General features: G+C 48.4%; 1 protein-coding gene across 1 annotated transcript; it reads left to right on the plus strand.

Annotated features, from left to right (window-relative positions):
* Positions 1 to 8113: 8113 nt before the first annotated feature.
* RFESD (Rieske Fe-S domain containing) lies at positions 8114 to 10820 on the plus strand. The gene is made up of 4 exons (XM_076362907.1): positions 8114 to 8467; positions 9326 to 9506; positions 9597 to 9631; positions 9858 to 10820. Exons 1-4 carry the CDS (start codon positions 8390 to 8392, stop codon positions 10176 to 10178), a joined length of 615 nt encoding a protein of 204 aa, XP_076219022.1. The 5' UTR covers positions 8114 to 8389; the 3' UTR covers positions 10179 to 10820.
* Positions 10821 to 18664: the final 7844 nt, after the last annotated feature.

The following is an 18664-nucleotide window of genomic DNA, read 5'->3' on the forward strand; positions in this document are numbered from 1 at the left end:
TGTGTTTTGTGTGTGTGGTTTTTTTAATAACTGAATGTTTAAAGAAATTGCTAGAAAATGTTTAAAGAAATTACTAGGCGAAACTGTATTTTGTCAGTTCTGTGGACAGTACTTTCTTTAAAGACACAAATTTTTAAGATGTACTTCTTCGTGAGTGTTAGGCTTACAAAAGTGCAGTTTGTGATACTCTGTGAAATGGAAAAACAAATTGGAAAAACAAACTTCTTACTGTAATTCCTTGCAACAACTCCTTGTGTCACAGACTGTCCAAAGAAGCCCAGTGCACGGGGACAGGTTTCCGGATAATGCAGGAAACCCCAGGAATGTGCCAGCTCACAAAGCGGACCTAGAATGTCAGGAGGTAGGGATGCTCCCTGGCAAGGCGATTCTGTGGCGTGTGAGCCAACCAGTAGCAGGGTAAGTCAGTATGTCTAGTCTAGTACTTCTTTTTGTATCTGGTGGTCTTAAAATGCTTATTTAAAAAGAAAACATTGACTTGTTTGTTAAAAGCAAATCTTTGACTTTTGCAAGTTATTTAATATTTGTATGTGAGTGAACCTTTGTTCTGAAGAGTTAGAAAGAGAGACGGCAAAATCCCCTAATGCCTTCCTGCCGCCGTTTGCAATAAGCGATCTACCTGTGTTGGTGCAGAACTGAGCTAATTTAAGTCCAAACCAGATACATTTAACAATGTGGTCATATTCTGTTACTCCGCCTTAGTTATGTTAATGCATCTGCATTATTGTAACACGAATCAAATGAGCTTTGCAACATGCAAGGTTGGCCAGCTAACAAAGGAAAAAGCCCTGTTTTTCGGTGACACTGAACGAGTTACGTGGTATTAACATTGAAGAGACGTTGGGGAGTGAAAGGGAGAAGGAAGGCTGGCATGGCAGCAGGTTCAAGCATATTTATTAGATGTAGTCAGGTCTACACAGCCTCATGAAGATTTACCTGAGACTACCAAGGGCAGTGGCCCGATCAGCTTCTGAACCTTTCTTTTCTCTTCAAGTGTTTACAAAGGCAGGAGAGGTACCACCGTCCTGATGAACAAAAATAGGAATTATTTTTGTAAATACAAGGTCCTAGTGGTCACTGGAGGGGTAAGAGACTGCCACTGTGAATTTGCCAACAAATCACATGAAAATAATCACCTGCTGCCTTTGTCAGGATAACTAGCCTAGTCGGTAAGGAAAAAATCAGTGGGGAAATCCAGACTTTGAGTGCACTTGGGCAATGGCCTATCTGATCTTATTTTAACCAAGCTATGGAAATAAGAGTCTAGATAAAATTACTGGAAGTTAGGTTCACAACTGGCTAAAATCAAACTCAGTAGTAGATACCAAAAATTGAGAAGTGATCAAATAAGGTCTGCAAGAATTTGATGGAGTACTGGTTGGTAATTTTTTTTAATAAGTAATTTGAATGCAGGAGTAGGCACTTTTTTCTTATTAAACATGAGAAAATGCACCCTGGGAGAGCTATCAGCACTTCTGAGGGTAGGCTAAAATTTAAAGTAGTCTTGATTAGCTGGAAAAATTATCTGAAATCAATCAGGTAAAATTCATCATGGATTAGTTAAAGGTCAAAATGGAAAGGGAAAAATACTAAAATGGTGAACAAACTGTCTAGGCTGCAGTTTTTTGGAAACAAAAGCCCCACACGCCTCGAGATTTTAGAGAATCAGAAGCAGAGTATGAATCAACAGCATGATGTGGTGACGAAGGAAACGAGTGAGGTTCTAGGGTGATTAAAAGGAGTGTTGTATGCAAGACATGAGTCAGTTATTTTCTCCTTCTGAACACTGGTGAATCCTCATGATATTGTCTCCATTTTGTAGCTTTTGTGTTTTAAGAAGGACATAGATGAGAGGATTCAGAGGAAAATAATATAAGTGACTTGTGAACCTAATTAGGTTTGTTTCAGCCATCGGAGAAGCCTTGAAAAGTCCTCAACTATGAATAAGGCTCATGTAAGAGCACGGCAAACACTGCCACTGAGAGCAGAAAAATGTCTTTGTTTTTCAGGCAGGGCTGTTCTGATGAGCTAATTGCAGAAAAAAAGAACGGAACTGTAAGTGGTTAAACATTAAAACAGTCTGTCAAGCTATCTAAACTCTGCCACTGGAATGTATGAAAAATAAGTTGAAAATACTTGTCGAGAATGGCCAAGGTATGTGTGATCCTGCAGCATAGAATCATAGAATCATTGAGGTTGGAAAAGACCTGTAAGATCACCGAGTCCAACCATTGACCCAACACCACCACACCCACTAAACCATGTTCCTAAGCGCCTCATCTACACGTCTTTTAAATACCTCCAGGGATGGGGACTCCACCACTTCCCTGGGCAGCCTGTTCCAATGTTTAACCACTCTTTCAGTAAAGACATTTTTCCTCGCATCCAATCTAAACCTCCCCTGGTGCAACTTGAGGCCATTTCCTCTTGTCCTCTGAGAGGACGAGGCCATTTCCAGCAACTTGAGGCCATTTCCTCCGATCTCTGGCAGGTCGGAGGAAATTTGTTCTGGAGCCAGAACAAATGCCCTGGGATGCTCTTGACAGCCCCTTTCTGTGCACGGGGTGGGGATTTAGGCTTCACCACCATTTGTTTCTTACTGAATGAAGTTCAGTCCCGTTTGCACAGCACAGGTTCGGCTTTACCCACCTTTATAATAACCCTTTATCAGCAGCAGTAATTACAAGTAGACATGAACTGTTGTAATGAGGTTCTGTTAAAACATCACGTGAGGTCACTGTTTTCAGAGCGGTGTTGTCTTCTAAGGAAAGTCACCCTAAGCCTAACTTCCTCGGAGGAAGCTTGTTGAGATTGAGATGGTACAGCTACCTGTCGGACAGCATCTGGTACCTTCGCAAGTAACTGCAGTATGTGAGCACCCACCAAGAGGCAGTTTCGATACAAGATGTGATACCCACAGGAAAGAGTGAGGTGTAGAGAAAAGATTATCAGATAGCTTGGTGACAGCCAGATACAGAGCATGGAGATAAGGAGCCTCAAGTGTTCCGTCACTGAACCAGTGCCAATTTGTCACCCAGAATAAGCAAGAAAAAGCCCTGCTGAAGAGCCAGCGAGACCTGCACAAGTAGGAGCCTTGCCCCAAATCCTCATTCTCTGCGTGAGTAGCATTAGTGAGAGCCTAAATGCATGCACACCGCTGCAGACTGCGCGAACTGAAAAGCCCCACCTGGCAGCTTCCTATGAAAACATTAAAAAATGTAAATGCCATTAAAAATGCTGTGCAGGCACCGAAACCTGCAGACAGCCACGCTGTTCCCCATGCTGGTAGTACCTGCACAGGGACTACAGCCACAGTCTTCGGGGAGAAACAGCTTCACACAATCACAGCATAAACACGTTTCAGTTCACGTTCAGCGTCTCAGACTCCTCAAGGGCGTCAGTCGGACTGGGAATCCACCGTGGCAACCAGATGTGGGGCTGCAGGTGTACCTCCCGCTCCGTCAGGTATGAGTGAGGCCCCTCCCGGGTCCAATGATAGCATCTAACAGGGCTCCTGGCTGCAGGCACAGAGCTCTCGCTGTTACCTGCTCTGGTTTGTCGGTCATTTTCATACATGTGAGCTATCGTCAACATATTGAGGGCATTGATACGCATACGCTACCAGCTATAAACATTGCACATCATTCGTGCCACATCCTACACAAACAGAGCTCTCATATCTCAGGGAAATGTAGGTTCGGCTTAATTTGAGGTGTCGGCATGATTCAGCTGGTGAAGTGGGTGCGATGGAAATCTTACAAATAAAACCAGAGCTAAATGAGAAGGATACGGTCTCAGTGCAGTATTCCGTCATTGCCCTGCCTTGAAACATGCCAGGCAGGAATAAATACGTTTTAGAATACTTTTGCCATGTTTTACACACGTACATCCCATTGCAGCGTGCCTGTTACAGCCCCCTGCTCTGTCTGTAGAGCTAATTAGTTAACTAATGCAAGAATTACACCAGCCCGCCCGAAATGAACCGGTCACATCCATGCTTTTCTAGTGGATTTAAACAACAACAGCAACAACAAAAAAAAAGAGTAATTTCTTGGACTGACCGATTTTATTTCTGAATGAGGTATTATGAAATCCACTAAATACGACCAAAACACGCATAAGGCTTTGTAAGGATGACAAGTCAGTCGGGCTCAAAATGGGAACAACGTCCGGGCAGTTTGCATAGCAACAGCCATCCTGCTGATTTTGCCCTCTTCCGTACACGTGTTTAACACCAAAACACACAAAGGAAAAAAAAAAAAAAGGAAATATATCCCCCAAGCTCAGCCAACGCTAAGGTAAAAGAGTAGGGGCACGGCTGTGCGGCAGCCCAACCGCTTCCCCACGCACAGCCCCGTCCCGTCCCGTCCCCTTCTCGGGACGAGAGCTCTCCCGTGACGAGTCTCGGCCGCGGCGCCCACCCGCGCGTGTCCCGGCCCCCGCCGCCGCGCTAACAGCGCGCCACCGGTGGGGCCGGGCCGGGCGCTGCTGCTGCGGCCGGCGGGACGCCGGGGACGGGGCTGCCGCGGGTGCCGGGGGAGCCCGGGGAGCCGGGGCTGTCGAGGGACCCGGGGGTGCCGGCGCGGCGCCGGAGCGGGCGGCGGAGCGTGGCCCCGCGTCGCCCCCGGCCGTCGAGGCCGGGGCAGCAGCAGGCGGCGGCGGGCGCCGTCCCCCTCCCGGTGCCGGTCCCGCAGAGGCCCCGGCGCAGGCGGCGCGCAGCGGGCCGGCGGCTGTGGAGGAGCAGGCAGGCGTAGGGGTTGAGGGCGCTGTTGGCCGCCGCCACGACGCCCAGCGCCGCCAGCGCCTCCCGCCGCCCGCCGCCGCCGGGCGCCGAGGCCAGGCCGAGCTCCAGCGCGCAGCGGGGCAAGCGGCAGAGAGCGAAGAGAGCCGCCAGCACCAGCGGCAGCCGCAGCGCCCGCGCCCGGCCGCGGGGGAGGACCCCGCCGCCCCCCGCCCCGGGCAGCCCCCCGCGGCGCCGCCCGCCGCCCGCCGCCCGCCGGCGCTGCCGTCGGGCGGCCCCGAGGGCGGCCAAGCTGCGGGCGCAGGCCCAGCAGAGGAGCCCGGCGGGCGCCAGGAAGCCGGTGGCCGCCCCGTAGGCGGCGAAGGCCAGGCCCTGCCAGCGCGGCAGCTCCTCGAAGACGCTGCGGCAGCGGGGCCCGCCGGGGCGCGGGGCTGGACGGAAGGCGAAGGCCTGGGGCAGGGCGAGGAGCGGCGCCAGCAGCCAGCCCAGGGCGGCCAGGCCGCGGGCGGGCAGCGCCGGGCGGTGCCGCTCCAGCGCCAGCAGCACCAGCCCGTGGGCCGAGGCCAGCGTCCCGCAGCGCTGCAGCAGCGGCAGCAGGCGGCAGGCGGCGGCGCCCGGGGACCCGGCGGCGCCCCGGAGCTCGGCCGCCAGCCGCGGCAGCAGCGCCAGCCCGCAGCCGGCCAGGTCGGCCAGCGCCAGGTGCCCCACCAGCAGGTCCCTCCGCCGGCGCGGCCGGCCGCCGCACAGCCGCCGCAGCACCAGCCCGTTGCCCACCAGCGCCAGCAGCAGGACGGCGCCCGCCCAGGCCGCCCGCGGGCCGGGGAGGGGCGGGGGGGCACCGGAGGCGGAGAGGTTGAGGCCGGCGGGGAAGAGGTCCTCTTCCATCGCGCCCGCCCCGGCTGCCGCGGGGCAGCCGCCGCTCGGGCCCCCGAGCTTCCCCGGCGGCGGCGCGGCGCTCCCCGGAGGCATATATAGGGGCTCGCCGTCATCCGGCACCGGGGGTGGGCTGCGCGCACGGCGGATCGCACGCCCCCCGCCCCCGGGACCGGCGGGCATCCTCCCCCGGCGGTCCTCATCCCCTACGCCGTCCGGGACCGGCGGGCATCTTCCCCCGACGGCTCAGTATCCTCCTCCCGCCCGGTGCCGGCAGCACCGCCCCGGCGGAGCGGTCCCCCTCCGAGCGGCCCGGCCGCCGCCCGCCCCCGGCACCCCCAGCGGAGCACCCTCCGGAGGACAGCCGGGGCGAGCGGCGGAGGAGCGGGGGGCGCTGGAGGTGGCCTCGCCGCTTGTTCTGGTCTCCGCACGGGAGCTTTTGGGAGGCAGGGCGGCCCCCGGCGGCTGCCCGCCCCGACACCCGTGTCTGCGGGGCACGTCGGGCCCACGCCCCGCGCGGCAGTGATTTTTTTTTTTGCCCCCCCTTTCCCCAAAAGAGGAAGAGGAGTTAGAGCAGGGTACAGCAATGAATTGCTACGACTCATAAACCCAGCTGCATTTCCAGCCGGAAAACGAATCCTTTCGCTGCTCCCAAACCCCTCTGGCTGTTGTTCCCACCAGATGGCACTTGGCGGCGGGGACGCCTCCATCCAGCGCGGAGTGCAGTGACTCAGAAAACGTCAAAGCAGCCGAACTCTTAAGAAAACATCAGGAAAAATCTAGTAGAAAATCAACTTAAAGTGTGTGTGTGTGGGGGGGGGGGAACGACCTTTTTTCTTTTTGATTGAAATGTTTTTACTTCCGTTGGTAGGCGCCACTCTGGTAGCTGGTTGGTAGCTCAGGATTCCGTCGTGGGACCCCGGGGGGGGTGTTTGTGGGCCGTTGTACTCCGTGTCTTGTTTGAATGGGTGGTTTTAATGCGGACATCAGCCTGGAAAAAAACAGGAGCAAGCAGCACTGGTTATTATTTCACCTTAGGTAGAGTGTGATGGAGAGTGTGTTTCCCAAGGGGCTGTGAGAGGGCAGGCGGACAGATTGCCATTTTAATGTGCTTTTCATAGGCTGGTGACACTCGCCAGCTCAGCCGCCACCTGATCCGGGCTTAATGCCTGTGGCTGTGCTGTTTAAAGAAAGGGAGGAGAAAACAGGTCTTCATTCGTCTGGTTCTAGCCGTGGAGGCAGCATTGTCCGGGTGGCACCAAGCTGGGGGCTGAGGTGGAAGAGGAGAAGGTCATGTTGGGTGAAAACCACCTCGGAGGTCTGTTGCCCTTCACTTATGCTGGGTCCTGTCCCAAACTCAGGGAATTCACCTAGGCAAGAAACTGCTGCCTCCTTTGGGGCTTTCAGGTGCCTCCTGGGCTGCTGTAGGTTGCAATCTCTCATTTTCTGCTCATACTTTGCAGGTACATGTACACTTCATGGATGAGAAAGTGGCCAACAGTAGGCCTGTGGTAAGAGGGTCTAGTTACAGTCTTCCATGATGAGGAGTCCTTAGCTGCGCTCTTTTTCTAAGGGAACAGTGTCTTCTGCCACCATGCATTTAACAAACTCATTAGTGTATTAACAAGCGTACGATGCCTTGAGGGCTTTCTTCTGGAGGACCTCCGATGTACCAAGGCAGTTCTTAATCTGCAGTTGGTTGTAGATAAGCGTGGAAGTCTTGACTGTAAAATGAAGCTGTTTGCTATTGATTGCTTACACCAGTTGGGCCACGTAGGGTCCACAACATGCTGACAGTCTGAGCCAGGTTTCAGACTGGGGTGCCTGGACAATTTATGTGTACAAAATCCGGGCTGACTGTAGAAATGTCATCATTAAATGAACTGGAGGTTTGGTGCCAAGTGTTATTTTAATACTGGTCTGGACATATATATATATATATGTGTGTGTGTGTATCTCTATTTGTGTATGTATAGAGATACACAGTTTTTTAGAGGTGTCTTCATAAGAGTGTTTCTAACTATAGGCTTCTGCATTTTAAGATTTTGGCCAATTTGGGAAGTTTATAGGCAGAGTCAGCCAAATGGTAATAGTAAAAAATTGGGGATTTCCTACTCCAGTTCTTGCAGTAAGTTTGCTACACGCTATGCTTATTTTCTAAAGCAAATTAGTTTCTTTATTTTCTAAAGAAAATAAGCCTGAATGCCTTATTGGATGGTCCTGCGAGTCTGACAGTGACGTCTCACTTTCTGGGTAAGACTGGGTGGAAGTTCCTGTAAACTGGAAAGCAGAGAGTTGGTCCTTATGGTTGATCATGTGCAAATCAGATAACAACGGGCCTTAAAAATGCCACACTATTATTTATACCAGTCTTCCCGGTGTAACGGTTTATTAGGAAACACGCAGCTGCTGATGCCGTATAAACACGTAAGGTAACGCGTGGCTCTGAGCAGGGTTTTGGTTTGGCGCATCCCGCTTGGAGGAGGCGGTGGTGGCACGGGCTCACGGGGAGCAAGGCAGCAGGAGGAACCCGGAGCTCTCTTCTGCTGTTATCAGGCCAGCCCCAGCGCGTCCCCGCTCCTTATCAGTCCTGGCAGAGCTGGCTCCTGCCGCGCCGAGCCTCCATACGACCTGCCTCTGGTGCTATAGGGGCCGGCCCCGCTGCCTCCCGTTTGCACGTAAAGAGGGGCTGCGGCACACGCTGACACGTACGTGAACAAGGCAGGACAGTTGCGATAGGCACAGTGAAGAGAGGCAATGCTGGACCTCATTATTCTGAGCCTCCATTTCTTCATCTGCTTTCTCATCTCCGTTGCGATCTGGCGTGGACCTAAGGTATGGTGTGGCTTGCTGCCACGCTGCTCTTCGTGGCTCCGCACCCCTCTGCCGCGGGATCCCCGCCGCCCACGGTTCCCCTTTGGTCTCAGTGTGTACAAAGACCTTTTTTAGCCTGATCTTTCGGAGGAAGCGAGGGTAGTATGGTTGTACTGGGAATTCGGAGGGAACTGGAACACAGTAGCTAATTGTAAGCAGATTTAATAGGAAGGCAGGTTTTGTGATAAAACTACTTATGTTCTCTGCTGGGAGAGGGAGAGGCTATGAGACATTTGAAATATGTAAGAGGAGGAAGGGAAAGGCAGACACATTTGCTAAAAAGCCCAGGTTGAATACAGCTTCTCAATAATTTTTTTTTCCCTTTTGCAGATGATATTTTCAGTTCTTTATCAACTTATATCAGTTTGTATTTCTAGCCATAATATTATTTAAAGAGTATTGGATTTATATGTAAATGCTACTGTCTACCCATTGCATAGCTAAATAGTATAGTATTTTACATGTAGCACCCTTGTATTTTTTTTGCGTGTAGCTTTCCCCGGGGATATGGTGATTAAAGTGCAGAGTAAATGAATAGTGATTTAGAATTTATCTTGCTTCAGCCTCAAGTGCCAGGTCTGCAACAGCTGGTTTTCCTAGTCCCAGTTCTGTTAGTGAACACGTTGGCCAAACTTTATCACCAACCTCATGTGCTTTGGTTCACGTGCATGTTGATAGTCTTTTACTAAAACTTCTGCTCCTTTCCCTTCATGTGTTAAATGGGTTGGGGTTTTCTCTGGGACCGAGACACCCGTTCTACATGTAGAAATTCAAATAAGTGTTTCATAAGGTGGCTTTTTGAATTTTTTGTGTTTTAAGGATGTGGATTTGCACAGCTCAAGCACAGGAACAGCTGAAATGGAGCCAGATGGTCTTATATTAATTGGCAAAGAAGATGACATAAAGAGGTCCCAAAGAATAACAGCCAAAGTCAATGGCAGAGAAATTGTTGTTTTCTACCATGAAGGGAAATTTCATGCTATGGACTCTCGCTGCTACCGTAAGCTATTTGCACATATGATCTCAATGTTGCAACAACTAAGCATAAAATCTGCTGCATAAATTAATACTGTGTTCTACCGTGTTTCAGATGAAGGAGGCGCTTTATGTCTTGGAGAAATAGAGGTATGTAAGCAAAATAAAAATACTCTAGGGGCATAGAGTCATTTGAAATCTCTAATGCATTTTTTTGAATACTTTTATCCAAACGTAACATCAAAAGAAATGTATATATATGTAAAATAGCATGTAGCTATACAGCCAAATCACCAGACATGTCTTTTGGCCTAGAGATTCTTCCAGGAGAAGAATCAGAAGCCGATGACTTGCTATTTTTAATTTTTCTTTGCAGGATATCAATGGTCAAGCATGTATTATTTGTCCTTGGCATAAGTACAAAATTACTCTGGAAACAGGAGAAGGATTATATGAAGGAATAAACCCTTTGGAGCCATCACCAACACCACAGTGGCAATCAAAAGGAGTCAAACAAAGGATTCATAAAGTCACAATAGACAATGGAAACATTTATGTGAGTCCTCCAGATTTGTCTGTAAGCTTTGACTCCGACTATTTTGCTGATAAGTACAAAAACAGTGGTGATTTAGCTATGGAAAAACAAAGCAACTCAAGCAGCAGAGCAAGTGGTGGCCAGAAAGTGGAATCCTGGTGAATGCACCAACGAAGAACCGTTGTCGTGAAATAAAAATGTACTGTGGCCATAAAGATTGTCTCCAGATTAAATTCTAGTGTTAATGTTATATAAGAAGCTCTGCGTTGTTGGAAATGTGACTGATCTTGTGCCAATGATTTTTTTTTTTTGCACTTGCATTTCAAAAAGACTTATTCACCGCAGAGTGCTTCATAATATTTGCTATTTTAGAAATCCTATTTTGCTAGAATTGTTTTAATCTTTAGGAGGGTATGTAGTATATTACTGCTTATAAAACACGTGACATAGTTTAAGGTAAAGAGTCAGGTGTAAAGGTTATGTTTATATACTTAACACTTTATACTTATAATGCCTTCGGTATAAATGACATGGAAATTTTTAACTTTGTAGATACGCGGGCAATCTCTGGATATTTATTAAGTGCCACAAAGGGAAGTACAAAATATTTTAGTGACCTTCTTTATGCCCATTTGTGTATGACTACTGTGATTCCATAGAAGTATTTATTTTCCTTCTCCTCATTGAACTCCTTTTGGTAGTTCATCAAATAAAGTGACAAGCATTTGTCATGTATAGCTTGTTCTTCCTGTTTCTGTTGGATAAAGAAAGAAGCTGTTGGGTGTAAAAACCTGATACATACTATAGTGTCTCTTGTTTCTTTGTTTTTATTTATTGTAAACACATTTTTATACATTCCTTTGAAAAAATGTGCTTTCAGTTTAGAGCCAAAAGTTAGGTTTCTGTATGTGCATCCATGCATAATTATCAGATTTGCCCCGATAACCCCTCTGAGAAAGTTTCCCTCCGAGCTGTGCTGCGTGAGGGGCAGGCTGGGCTCTGGGACACGGTGGGTTCTCCTGCCCAGCCCACGGGGTCCAGAGTAGAGAGATACTGGGCAAATGCTTAGCATCCTCTTGCATGGCTGCAGTTGCATGGCTGCAGTTCCTTGGGGTGCATTTTTGGGTGACTTGTTGGCTGTTTGCGAAGTTTGGTTGTAATCAGGTTCAGTGTGAAGTTGCCTGGTCTGTAAGTTTCTCTCGTGCGTGCAGTGGGTTGTCTTGCTCTTAATGTACGTGAAGGATAAGTAGGTCTGTGTACACAGCATTGTTCATGTAAATGCATTTAAAAGTAGCGAGGCATAGGGAAGTATCAGAGGAAAACTTCTGTGCCCGATCGATCAGAATGAAAAAAGCAAAGCACGCAATCAGTTCATTTCACCGCATTTAAATTTAGATGTCCGCCTCTGATCGCGCCTCCTTACATTGTTTTTTGTGGCTGACAGGGAGAAGTGGCACCTTCAAGGTGCTGTTGAGCTGACCTGTTTCAGTTTTGTATTTTAGCAGAACCGCAGCACGGAAATGCTTTTCTCCTCCTCCTCCTCCTCCTCCTCTCGCTGGCCACTCAGCCAGCCAGTGCCAACGAGATCAGATGCAAATGCCTGCCTTCTGTCAGATGAATCACATCTTGATCATCTGCTAGAAAATGCTGTTATTTACCGACCAGCTCTGTGCGGGTTTTGTTTGCTTGTTTGTTTGTTTTTTAAAGGAATACGTAACCTTCTCTTTCTCACTCCCCTTGCAGCCACAGGGTAGATGGCAGGAAGGTAAGGCAGGTGGGGAGGTGATACAGCTGATACTCCAAGGGTCCCGGAGCACACATCCCTTTGGGTGCTGCAGAGGGGGATGGAGAATTGCTTCCCTTCCCTCCCTCCTCATCCAACTACCTGCGCCGGCGATGAAACTTGAGCATTGATGTCTTGTCCTATTGAAAGACATGGATGATATAAAAGAAAAGTGTTGTACGGTCTTCAGATATACCTGCATTGACTCATGTGATTGCTTAGATAGTATTTTTACTGCTTTTTTTTTTTTAAAAAGTACTGCATTAATAGAAATTGACAATTTAATAAAGATGCAGTTCAGTTTAAGAAAGTGCCAATTATGAGTGATATGCTATTGCCTGTATGACATTTAGTAGAATGTTAGTAATACAAAGTTTTACTTGAAAGTTCATGAACACATTCGTATTAGTGGAAGAGTGCTCAGGCTTTTGCAGAACTGAATTTTCTGGCTAAAATCCAGCAAAGTGTTTAATCATATGTTTACTGTTAATCATACGAAATCAGTGGAACTGCATGTCCAGGCTTAGATAAGTCCCTTTTCTTCAGTACTTCTCGAGCATACTAACTGTCTGCAAGCTTTTAAGGTGTTTTTGCTTTTACTTTAAACATGTGCTTATTCTCAGGGAGATCGCATTAATTTAGTATCTAAAGTTTGTCAGTTGGTTTGCTTTCCCCTCAATTTTCTTGTTGATGCTCACCGAAGGAACAGAGAATTATGAACTCTGGTGGCTGTGAACAAAGGAGGGAGAGTTGGCTGGCTGTTAGATTTTCTTTTCTTTTTTTTTTTTCCTCCTTTTTTTTTTCTTTTTCGACAGCAAAGAACAAAACCTACAGCATGTAAAGTTGCTACCTTTAAAAAAATATGTGCACTATTCCGTTTTATTTGTCTGAGCTTTGAAGAGCTAGAATATGCACCTGATTTTAAAATACTGTAACCATTTAATGTCCCAGAGTCGGACATCTCTGAGTCTCTTCTCCTGCCAGCCCTTTCGAGGTCTCCAGTTATACCGGCCTATCATGTGAAGACATGGAAAATGCGGGGGTTATCCTGAAAGGGTCAGGAGATTGGTAGGGAGGGATGGAGGGGGAACATGGGGGGATCTTGGATGTGATGGGAGAGCGGGGACGGCAGGCGCCGGAGCTGGGTGAGAAGTGAGGAGCGTTAGGGCAGGCGAGGAGAGGAGGTGTTGGTACTCATGGGGGAAGGGGACTTCAGTGGGAAAAAAGGGAAAAGGCAGCAAAAGGCACTTTCGGGAACAAGGAGGCTGAAGCAGGGTGGGGGACCGAGAGCCATCCAGGGCACCGCTGGTGGGGGTGGAGGACGGCTGGGACGTGGCTGTTTGCAATTAGAGACTAATAGCAGGATAAGGAGGGGGACGAGGAGTGGTTAGGTTAAGGCAGCGAGGCTGAGATGGCATTTGAGGGACAATGAAGAGAGAGAAGGAATGAGTAGTTGTGGGCAAGAGACCAAAAAGTCACTGGCTGGATAATTAGAGCTTCCTGGAGAGACGCGTTAATGAGAGCGGTGTTAAGATCAACCCTCCAAATCATTCAGGAGGAGTGTTTTGTTGGTGGTAGTTTTGGGGATTTAGTTTAATTTGACAAAAGAGCAAATACCATCTGTTTTGCCATCATTAATCAGCCAGGCAAAGAACAGAGAAATATGTTTTGTGCTTTGGCTTGAAAATTTTCATGATGACTCTGCGAGACATTCAGGCTCTGTAAGCTGCTTTCACAAGTAGCTTGAACAGAACAAACAAGTTATATTTATCCTATCATGGAGCCATCTTCTCAAGAAAGACAGATGAAAAGTATGACTGTAGTAGTTTGAACTGCAGCTTGAGCCTTGGCCTGAGGTAGCTGCACCATAAACCTTAATTAGACAATATTAACTGGACAATTACAGCTGGATGCTGTACGTTTTCCTTCTGCATGTAGTACCTTGTTCTGCAGCGTCCCCTTGACTTCATTTGGTGCTGCACATGAAATAAAGGACAGCTTCAGTGTAAGAAGTGTTATAAAGTCAGGATGCAGAAGCTTATGAACGTACCCCGTATGGAGCACATACGGTGGTGAGGGCAGCCTTTGCAGGACAGGAGATTGCACCAGGCAGGGAAAAATGTCTAGTCTGTAGGAAAAAAAATTTAAACCCAGCCTTTGACTGTTGAAGCCCTTTTCAATAGCATTGTACAGTTCCTAATTTCATGCTTAATTTTGGAGTGAAATCAGGTCTGAAGTTTGCACCTGCTCTTTCTGATAAGATTAGGAAAAGTAATTCACGTTGTTCCCCTGCTGATCGTACAAATCATGGGCTGCGAGAGCCAGCGCTCACCGATTCTCGTGTCCCATCGCTCTGCCCACGGGGCTTGGCAGCTGCTTTCGAAGGTTACTGGAGGAAGCGGAGGATGGGGAATGGAAATAATACCACTGGAGAGGTGCTTGAGCCTCTGGTTTTGTGTGGGGAGACTGCCCTTCGCTGGCACTGCTGTGGGAGAGCCGGTCCCACAGCGGATCCGACCGGTGGGGGCTTCCCCCCCCCCAGCTGCATCTGAGCCATCCGGGCTAAGTGGTTTTCTGCCGGGCCAGCAAGTTCAGCCATCTCCGCCAGTGGCTAAACCGGCACCATGCTGAGGGCGCGGGGGTGCAGGAGGAGTAGGTGAGGCTTAAGGGGGTGTGATGGGTTGGGTCAGTTCTCTGAACTCCGTCAAGCAAACGTTTTTTTGTGGAATTTATTCATGCAAACCTACTGATCGTGTTAAGTGGAATTTTTTACTTGAACGAAGAGTAAACACAGTTCTCAACATCTGACATCTATAAATTACTGAACTAGGCTAAAAGTGAAAATGCCAGTTTTGCATGTAGGTACACAAACTGAGAAATCGATGCAGGTATTCTGATTAGCCCATTAATGATTCTTCTTCTGTGAGATGAATACAGTGTCCTGACAAGCACTGTCTGTGATGCTTGAACAGTGGGATTGTTTGGCTAAGAGTAAGTATGAGAAGTATGGTTTGTTGTTGCAAACTGTAGTAGTTAGAAATCCAAGGCTTATGAAGGAAAGCCTACTCCAGAAATAATTATCCTATATGAAAGTTATGGTAAAATGTATGGTACCTTATTTAAAAAAAAAAAAAATTGTAATTAATTTAGAATCATAGAATGGTTTGGGTTGGAAGGGACCTCTAAAGGTCATCTAGTCCAACCCCCCTGCCGTCAGCAGGGACATCTTCCACTAGATCAGGTTGCTCAGAGCCCCGTCCAACCTGACCTGGAATGTTTCCAGGGATGGGGCACCCACCACCTCTCTGGGCAACCTGTGCCAGTGTCTCACCACCCTCAGCGTAAAACATTTCTTCCTTCTATCTAGTCTAAATCTACCCCCCTTTAGTTTAAAGCCATTCCCCCTTGTCCTGTCGCTACAGGCCCTGCCAAAAAGCTTGCCCCCATCTTTTTTATAAGCCCCCTTTAAGTACTGACAGGCTGCACTAAGGTCTCCCCGAAGCCTTCTCTTCTCCAGGCTGAACAACCCCAACTCTCTCAGCCTTTCTTCACAGGAGAGGTGTTCCATCCCCCTCATCATTTTTGTGACCCTCCTCTGGACCCACTCCAACAGGTCCGTGTCTTTCCTTTGCTGAGGGCTGCAGAGCTGGACGCAGCACTGCAGGGGGGGTCTCAGCAGAGCAGAGCAGAGGGGCAGAATCCCCTCCCTCGACCTGCTGGCCACGCTGCTTTGGATGCAGCCCAGGATACGCTTGGCCTTCTGGGCTGCGAGCGCCCATTGCTGGCTCATGTCCAGCTTTTCACCCACCAGCACCCCCAAGTCCTTCTGGGCAGGGCTGCTCTCCATCCCTCCATCCCCCAGCCTGGACTGATAGCGGGGGTTGCCCTGACCCAGGTGCAGGACCTTGCACTTGGCCTTGCACATGAAATTTAGTTAACATCAAGCCTCCTTTCTGCTTACCATATGCTAGAGTAGCCAGAATGATAATGAAAATTCACGTGAACACCTGCATCTCCAAACTGATGTCGAGCTTCAGGTTTTCTTTCAGTGCTGAGTCTCATGAAAAATACCATGAGCACTGCAAGGTGATACAGCCTCCTGGGACGTGCTGTTCATCCTGAACAGCTATCGCTTTTCAAATTCAGATGATGGTGCTGGTTTCTTGGGTGCTGAGCCAGTGTGGTGCCAGGAACACTGCAAGTCCGTGTAACCCATACAGGGGAAGGCCACTACTGCACTGCTCTTCTGTGCTTTCCTGGGCCAAACTGCAGCTATAGAAGTATGCAATTTTCCCTGGAGCTCTCTGTGCCAAATAAGCACGCAATTTTTTCAGGATAAAAAAGATGATACTTTTTACTTGAATGAGGATATAGCTATGTGTCTTGGATGTTAATCGAAATCAAGGCAGGACATTTGCAAGCAGAGGTAATATCTCCTGTTAAACAACACATGTATAAACATAAATAAATCAGAAAAGCCTTCAGGCACTACAGCCCTTCTTCAGTGTGCCTAAAAGCTTTACTACTTTTTCCAACTACAGCGGCTGGCTTAATAAAAAGATACTACCTTTATCTGTAATCTGTGTTGTCTGGGTCCTAAGTTAACCACAGCCTCAGCAAAATAACAAGACCACATGGAAAGCCACAAACAAAATAATTTCATTTCTTCATTGTAATCTGAAGAGCTGACATGCCAGAGGGATGGGATGCCATCCAGAGGGACCTGGACAAGCTGGAGAAGTGGGCCCCTGTGAACCTCATGAGGTTCAACAAGGCCAAGTGCAAGGTCCTGCCCCTGGGTCGGGGCAACCCCCGGTATCAATACAGGCTGGGGGATGAAGGGATGGAGAGCAGCCCTGCCGAGAAGGACTTGGGGGTACTGGTGGATGAAAAGCTGGACATGAGCCGGCAATGGGCGCTCGCAGCCCGGAAGGCCAGTCGTATCCTGGGCTGCATCCAAAGCAGCGTGGCCAGCAGGTCGAGGGAGGGGATTCTGCCCCTCTGCTCTGCTCTGCTGAGACCCCCCCTGCAGTGCTGCGTCCAGCTCTGCAGCCCTCAGCAAAGGAAAGACACAGACCTGTTGGAGCGGGTCCAGAGGAGGGTCACAAAAATGATGAGGGGGATGGAACACCTCTCCTGTGAAGAAAGGCTGAGAGAGTTGGGGTTGTTCAGCCTGGAGAAGAGAAGGCTCCGGGGAGACCTTCTTGCAGCCTGTCAGTACTTAAAGGGGGCTTATAAAAAAGATGGGGGCAAACTTTTTAGCAGGGCCTGTTGCGAAAGGACAAAGGGGAATGGTTTTAAACTAAAAGGGGGTAGATTTAGACTAGATAGAAGGAAGAAATTTTTTTACACTGAGGGTGGTGGAGCACTGGCCCAGGTTGCCCAGAGAGGTGGTGGATGCCCCATCCCTGGAAACATTCCAGGTCAGGTTGGACGGGGCTCTGAGCAACCTGATCTAGTTGCAGATGTCCCTGCCCATGGCAGGGGGGTTGGACTAGATGACCTTTAGAGGTCCCTTCCAACCCAAACCATTCTGTGATTCTATGATTTTATGTAATGTTGTACTCCTGGTTGTTTTTTCCATTGCCTTTTTAATAAGTGATAACTGATTAACTTTAACTGCATAGACAAAACATACTGGCATTTAAAAATGCGTGCTACTTCTGTGTTGATCTTGGCTTTGCTTCCGTAATGTGGACAATGCAAGCTTTAACAGTAATTATCTGTTCTTTTCTATGGACTTCTTTTACAAAATTTTTCTTTGCTGTGCAGAATGGAAACATTCATAGCAGTAAAATACAGTAAGTCAACAATATTGCCTCATATAGCCTGCACTTTCAAATTCTATCAGTCATTTCCATGGTGAATAATATTATCTGTACTTCATAGCTGTGAAACTGAAGCAGAAATTAAAATTTGAAATGTTCCCTAGTATTGGTATAGATGAGTACTCCTCTAGAAATAAAGTGTAAGTACTCAAAATGAAACAAAAATAATACAAAAGATGTTTTTGGCATTTACTCAAACGCTCTCCCCGTATCTCCCCATAGCAAAATGAAAACAAGAAGGAATCCAAAAGTTCCTTTGGGCTAAAAAAAATAAACCTGATTTCTTGTCTTTTTAATTTCAAAAGAGACAAAACCAGAGCTGTTCTAAATCCCCTTCCTGAGATTTCAGATAAGCAACACAGCTCAGTTGCTGCCCCTTGCAAAGGGCAGCAGTTATGCTCTTTAACTGTGATGACTAGCTTTTCCATTACTGAAGCGATGACATATTTAGCCACTTCTTACACGTACCAGGCTGCTTGCCAGAAAGCTCCCGAACCCTCCCTGCGCCTGGCTCTGCAGAGCTCGCCCCGGAGCTGTGGTCAGGACCCGAGGGGACAGTGTGTTCCTGCGCAGACTGTCACTGACTGCCAACGAAATCCATACGTCCGTGAGAAATGGTGGTTCCTGCTGTAGCTGCAACGGCTCAGGTGGTTGCCGGCAAAAGCCAGAAATGCACGTGGGTGGTCTCTGCCCGTTCCTTGGATGGCTTTGCTCAGGGTATTTTGCAAACAGCTGTGGATGGCTGCGTGCAAGGCTGGGGTCCTCTGGCAGTGCTGCTTGTGGACCAGCTGCGGCGGAGCTGGGAATCGGTCACCAGGTCTATTAGAGAGGGCGGGAAGAGTGACAGTGATAATATCAATTTGTTTGGCCAGACTTGTTCCAGGTGAAATAAAAAGTGCAACTTCACCTTGGGACCCCTGACAAACTCCTGGTGTTTAACATAAACAGGCTTCTGCAACGTCATCTCTATATCTGAGGAGCAACATAAACATTAGTAAAGAATGAATACCACTAACAAAATCACTGTCAAGGTCTTT

The sequence above is a fragment of the Aptenodytes patagonicus genome, chromosome Z (genome assembly GCF_965638725.1).
Source record: "Aptenodytes patagonicus chromosome Z, bAptPat1.pri.cur, whole genome shotgun sequence".
Classification (NCBI taxonomy): domain Eukaryota; kingdom Metazoa; phylum Chordata; class Aves; order Sphenisciformes; family Spheniscidae; genus Aptenodytes; species Aptenodytes patagonicus.

What these genes read in the sequence shown, in the direction of transcription:
- RFESD (XM_076362907.1), top strand. Translation starts at nt 8,390, where the DNA reads ATGCTGGACCTCATTATTCTGAGCCTCCATTTCTTCATCTGCTTTCTC. An exon ending in CGATCTGGCGTGGACCTAAG is followed by an intron (nt 8,468 to 9,325) that starts GTATGGTGTGGC and finishes TTGTGTTTTAAG; the next exon opens with GATGTGGATTTGCACAGCTC. An exon ending in TATGTCTTGGAGAAATAGAG is followed by an intron (nt 9,632 to 9,857) that starts GTATGTAAGCAA and finishes TTTTCTTTGCAG; the next exon opens with GATATCAATGGTCAAGCATG.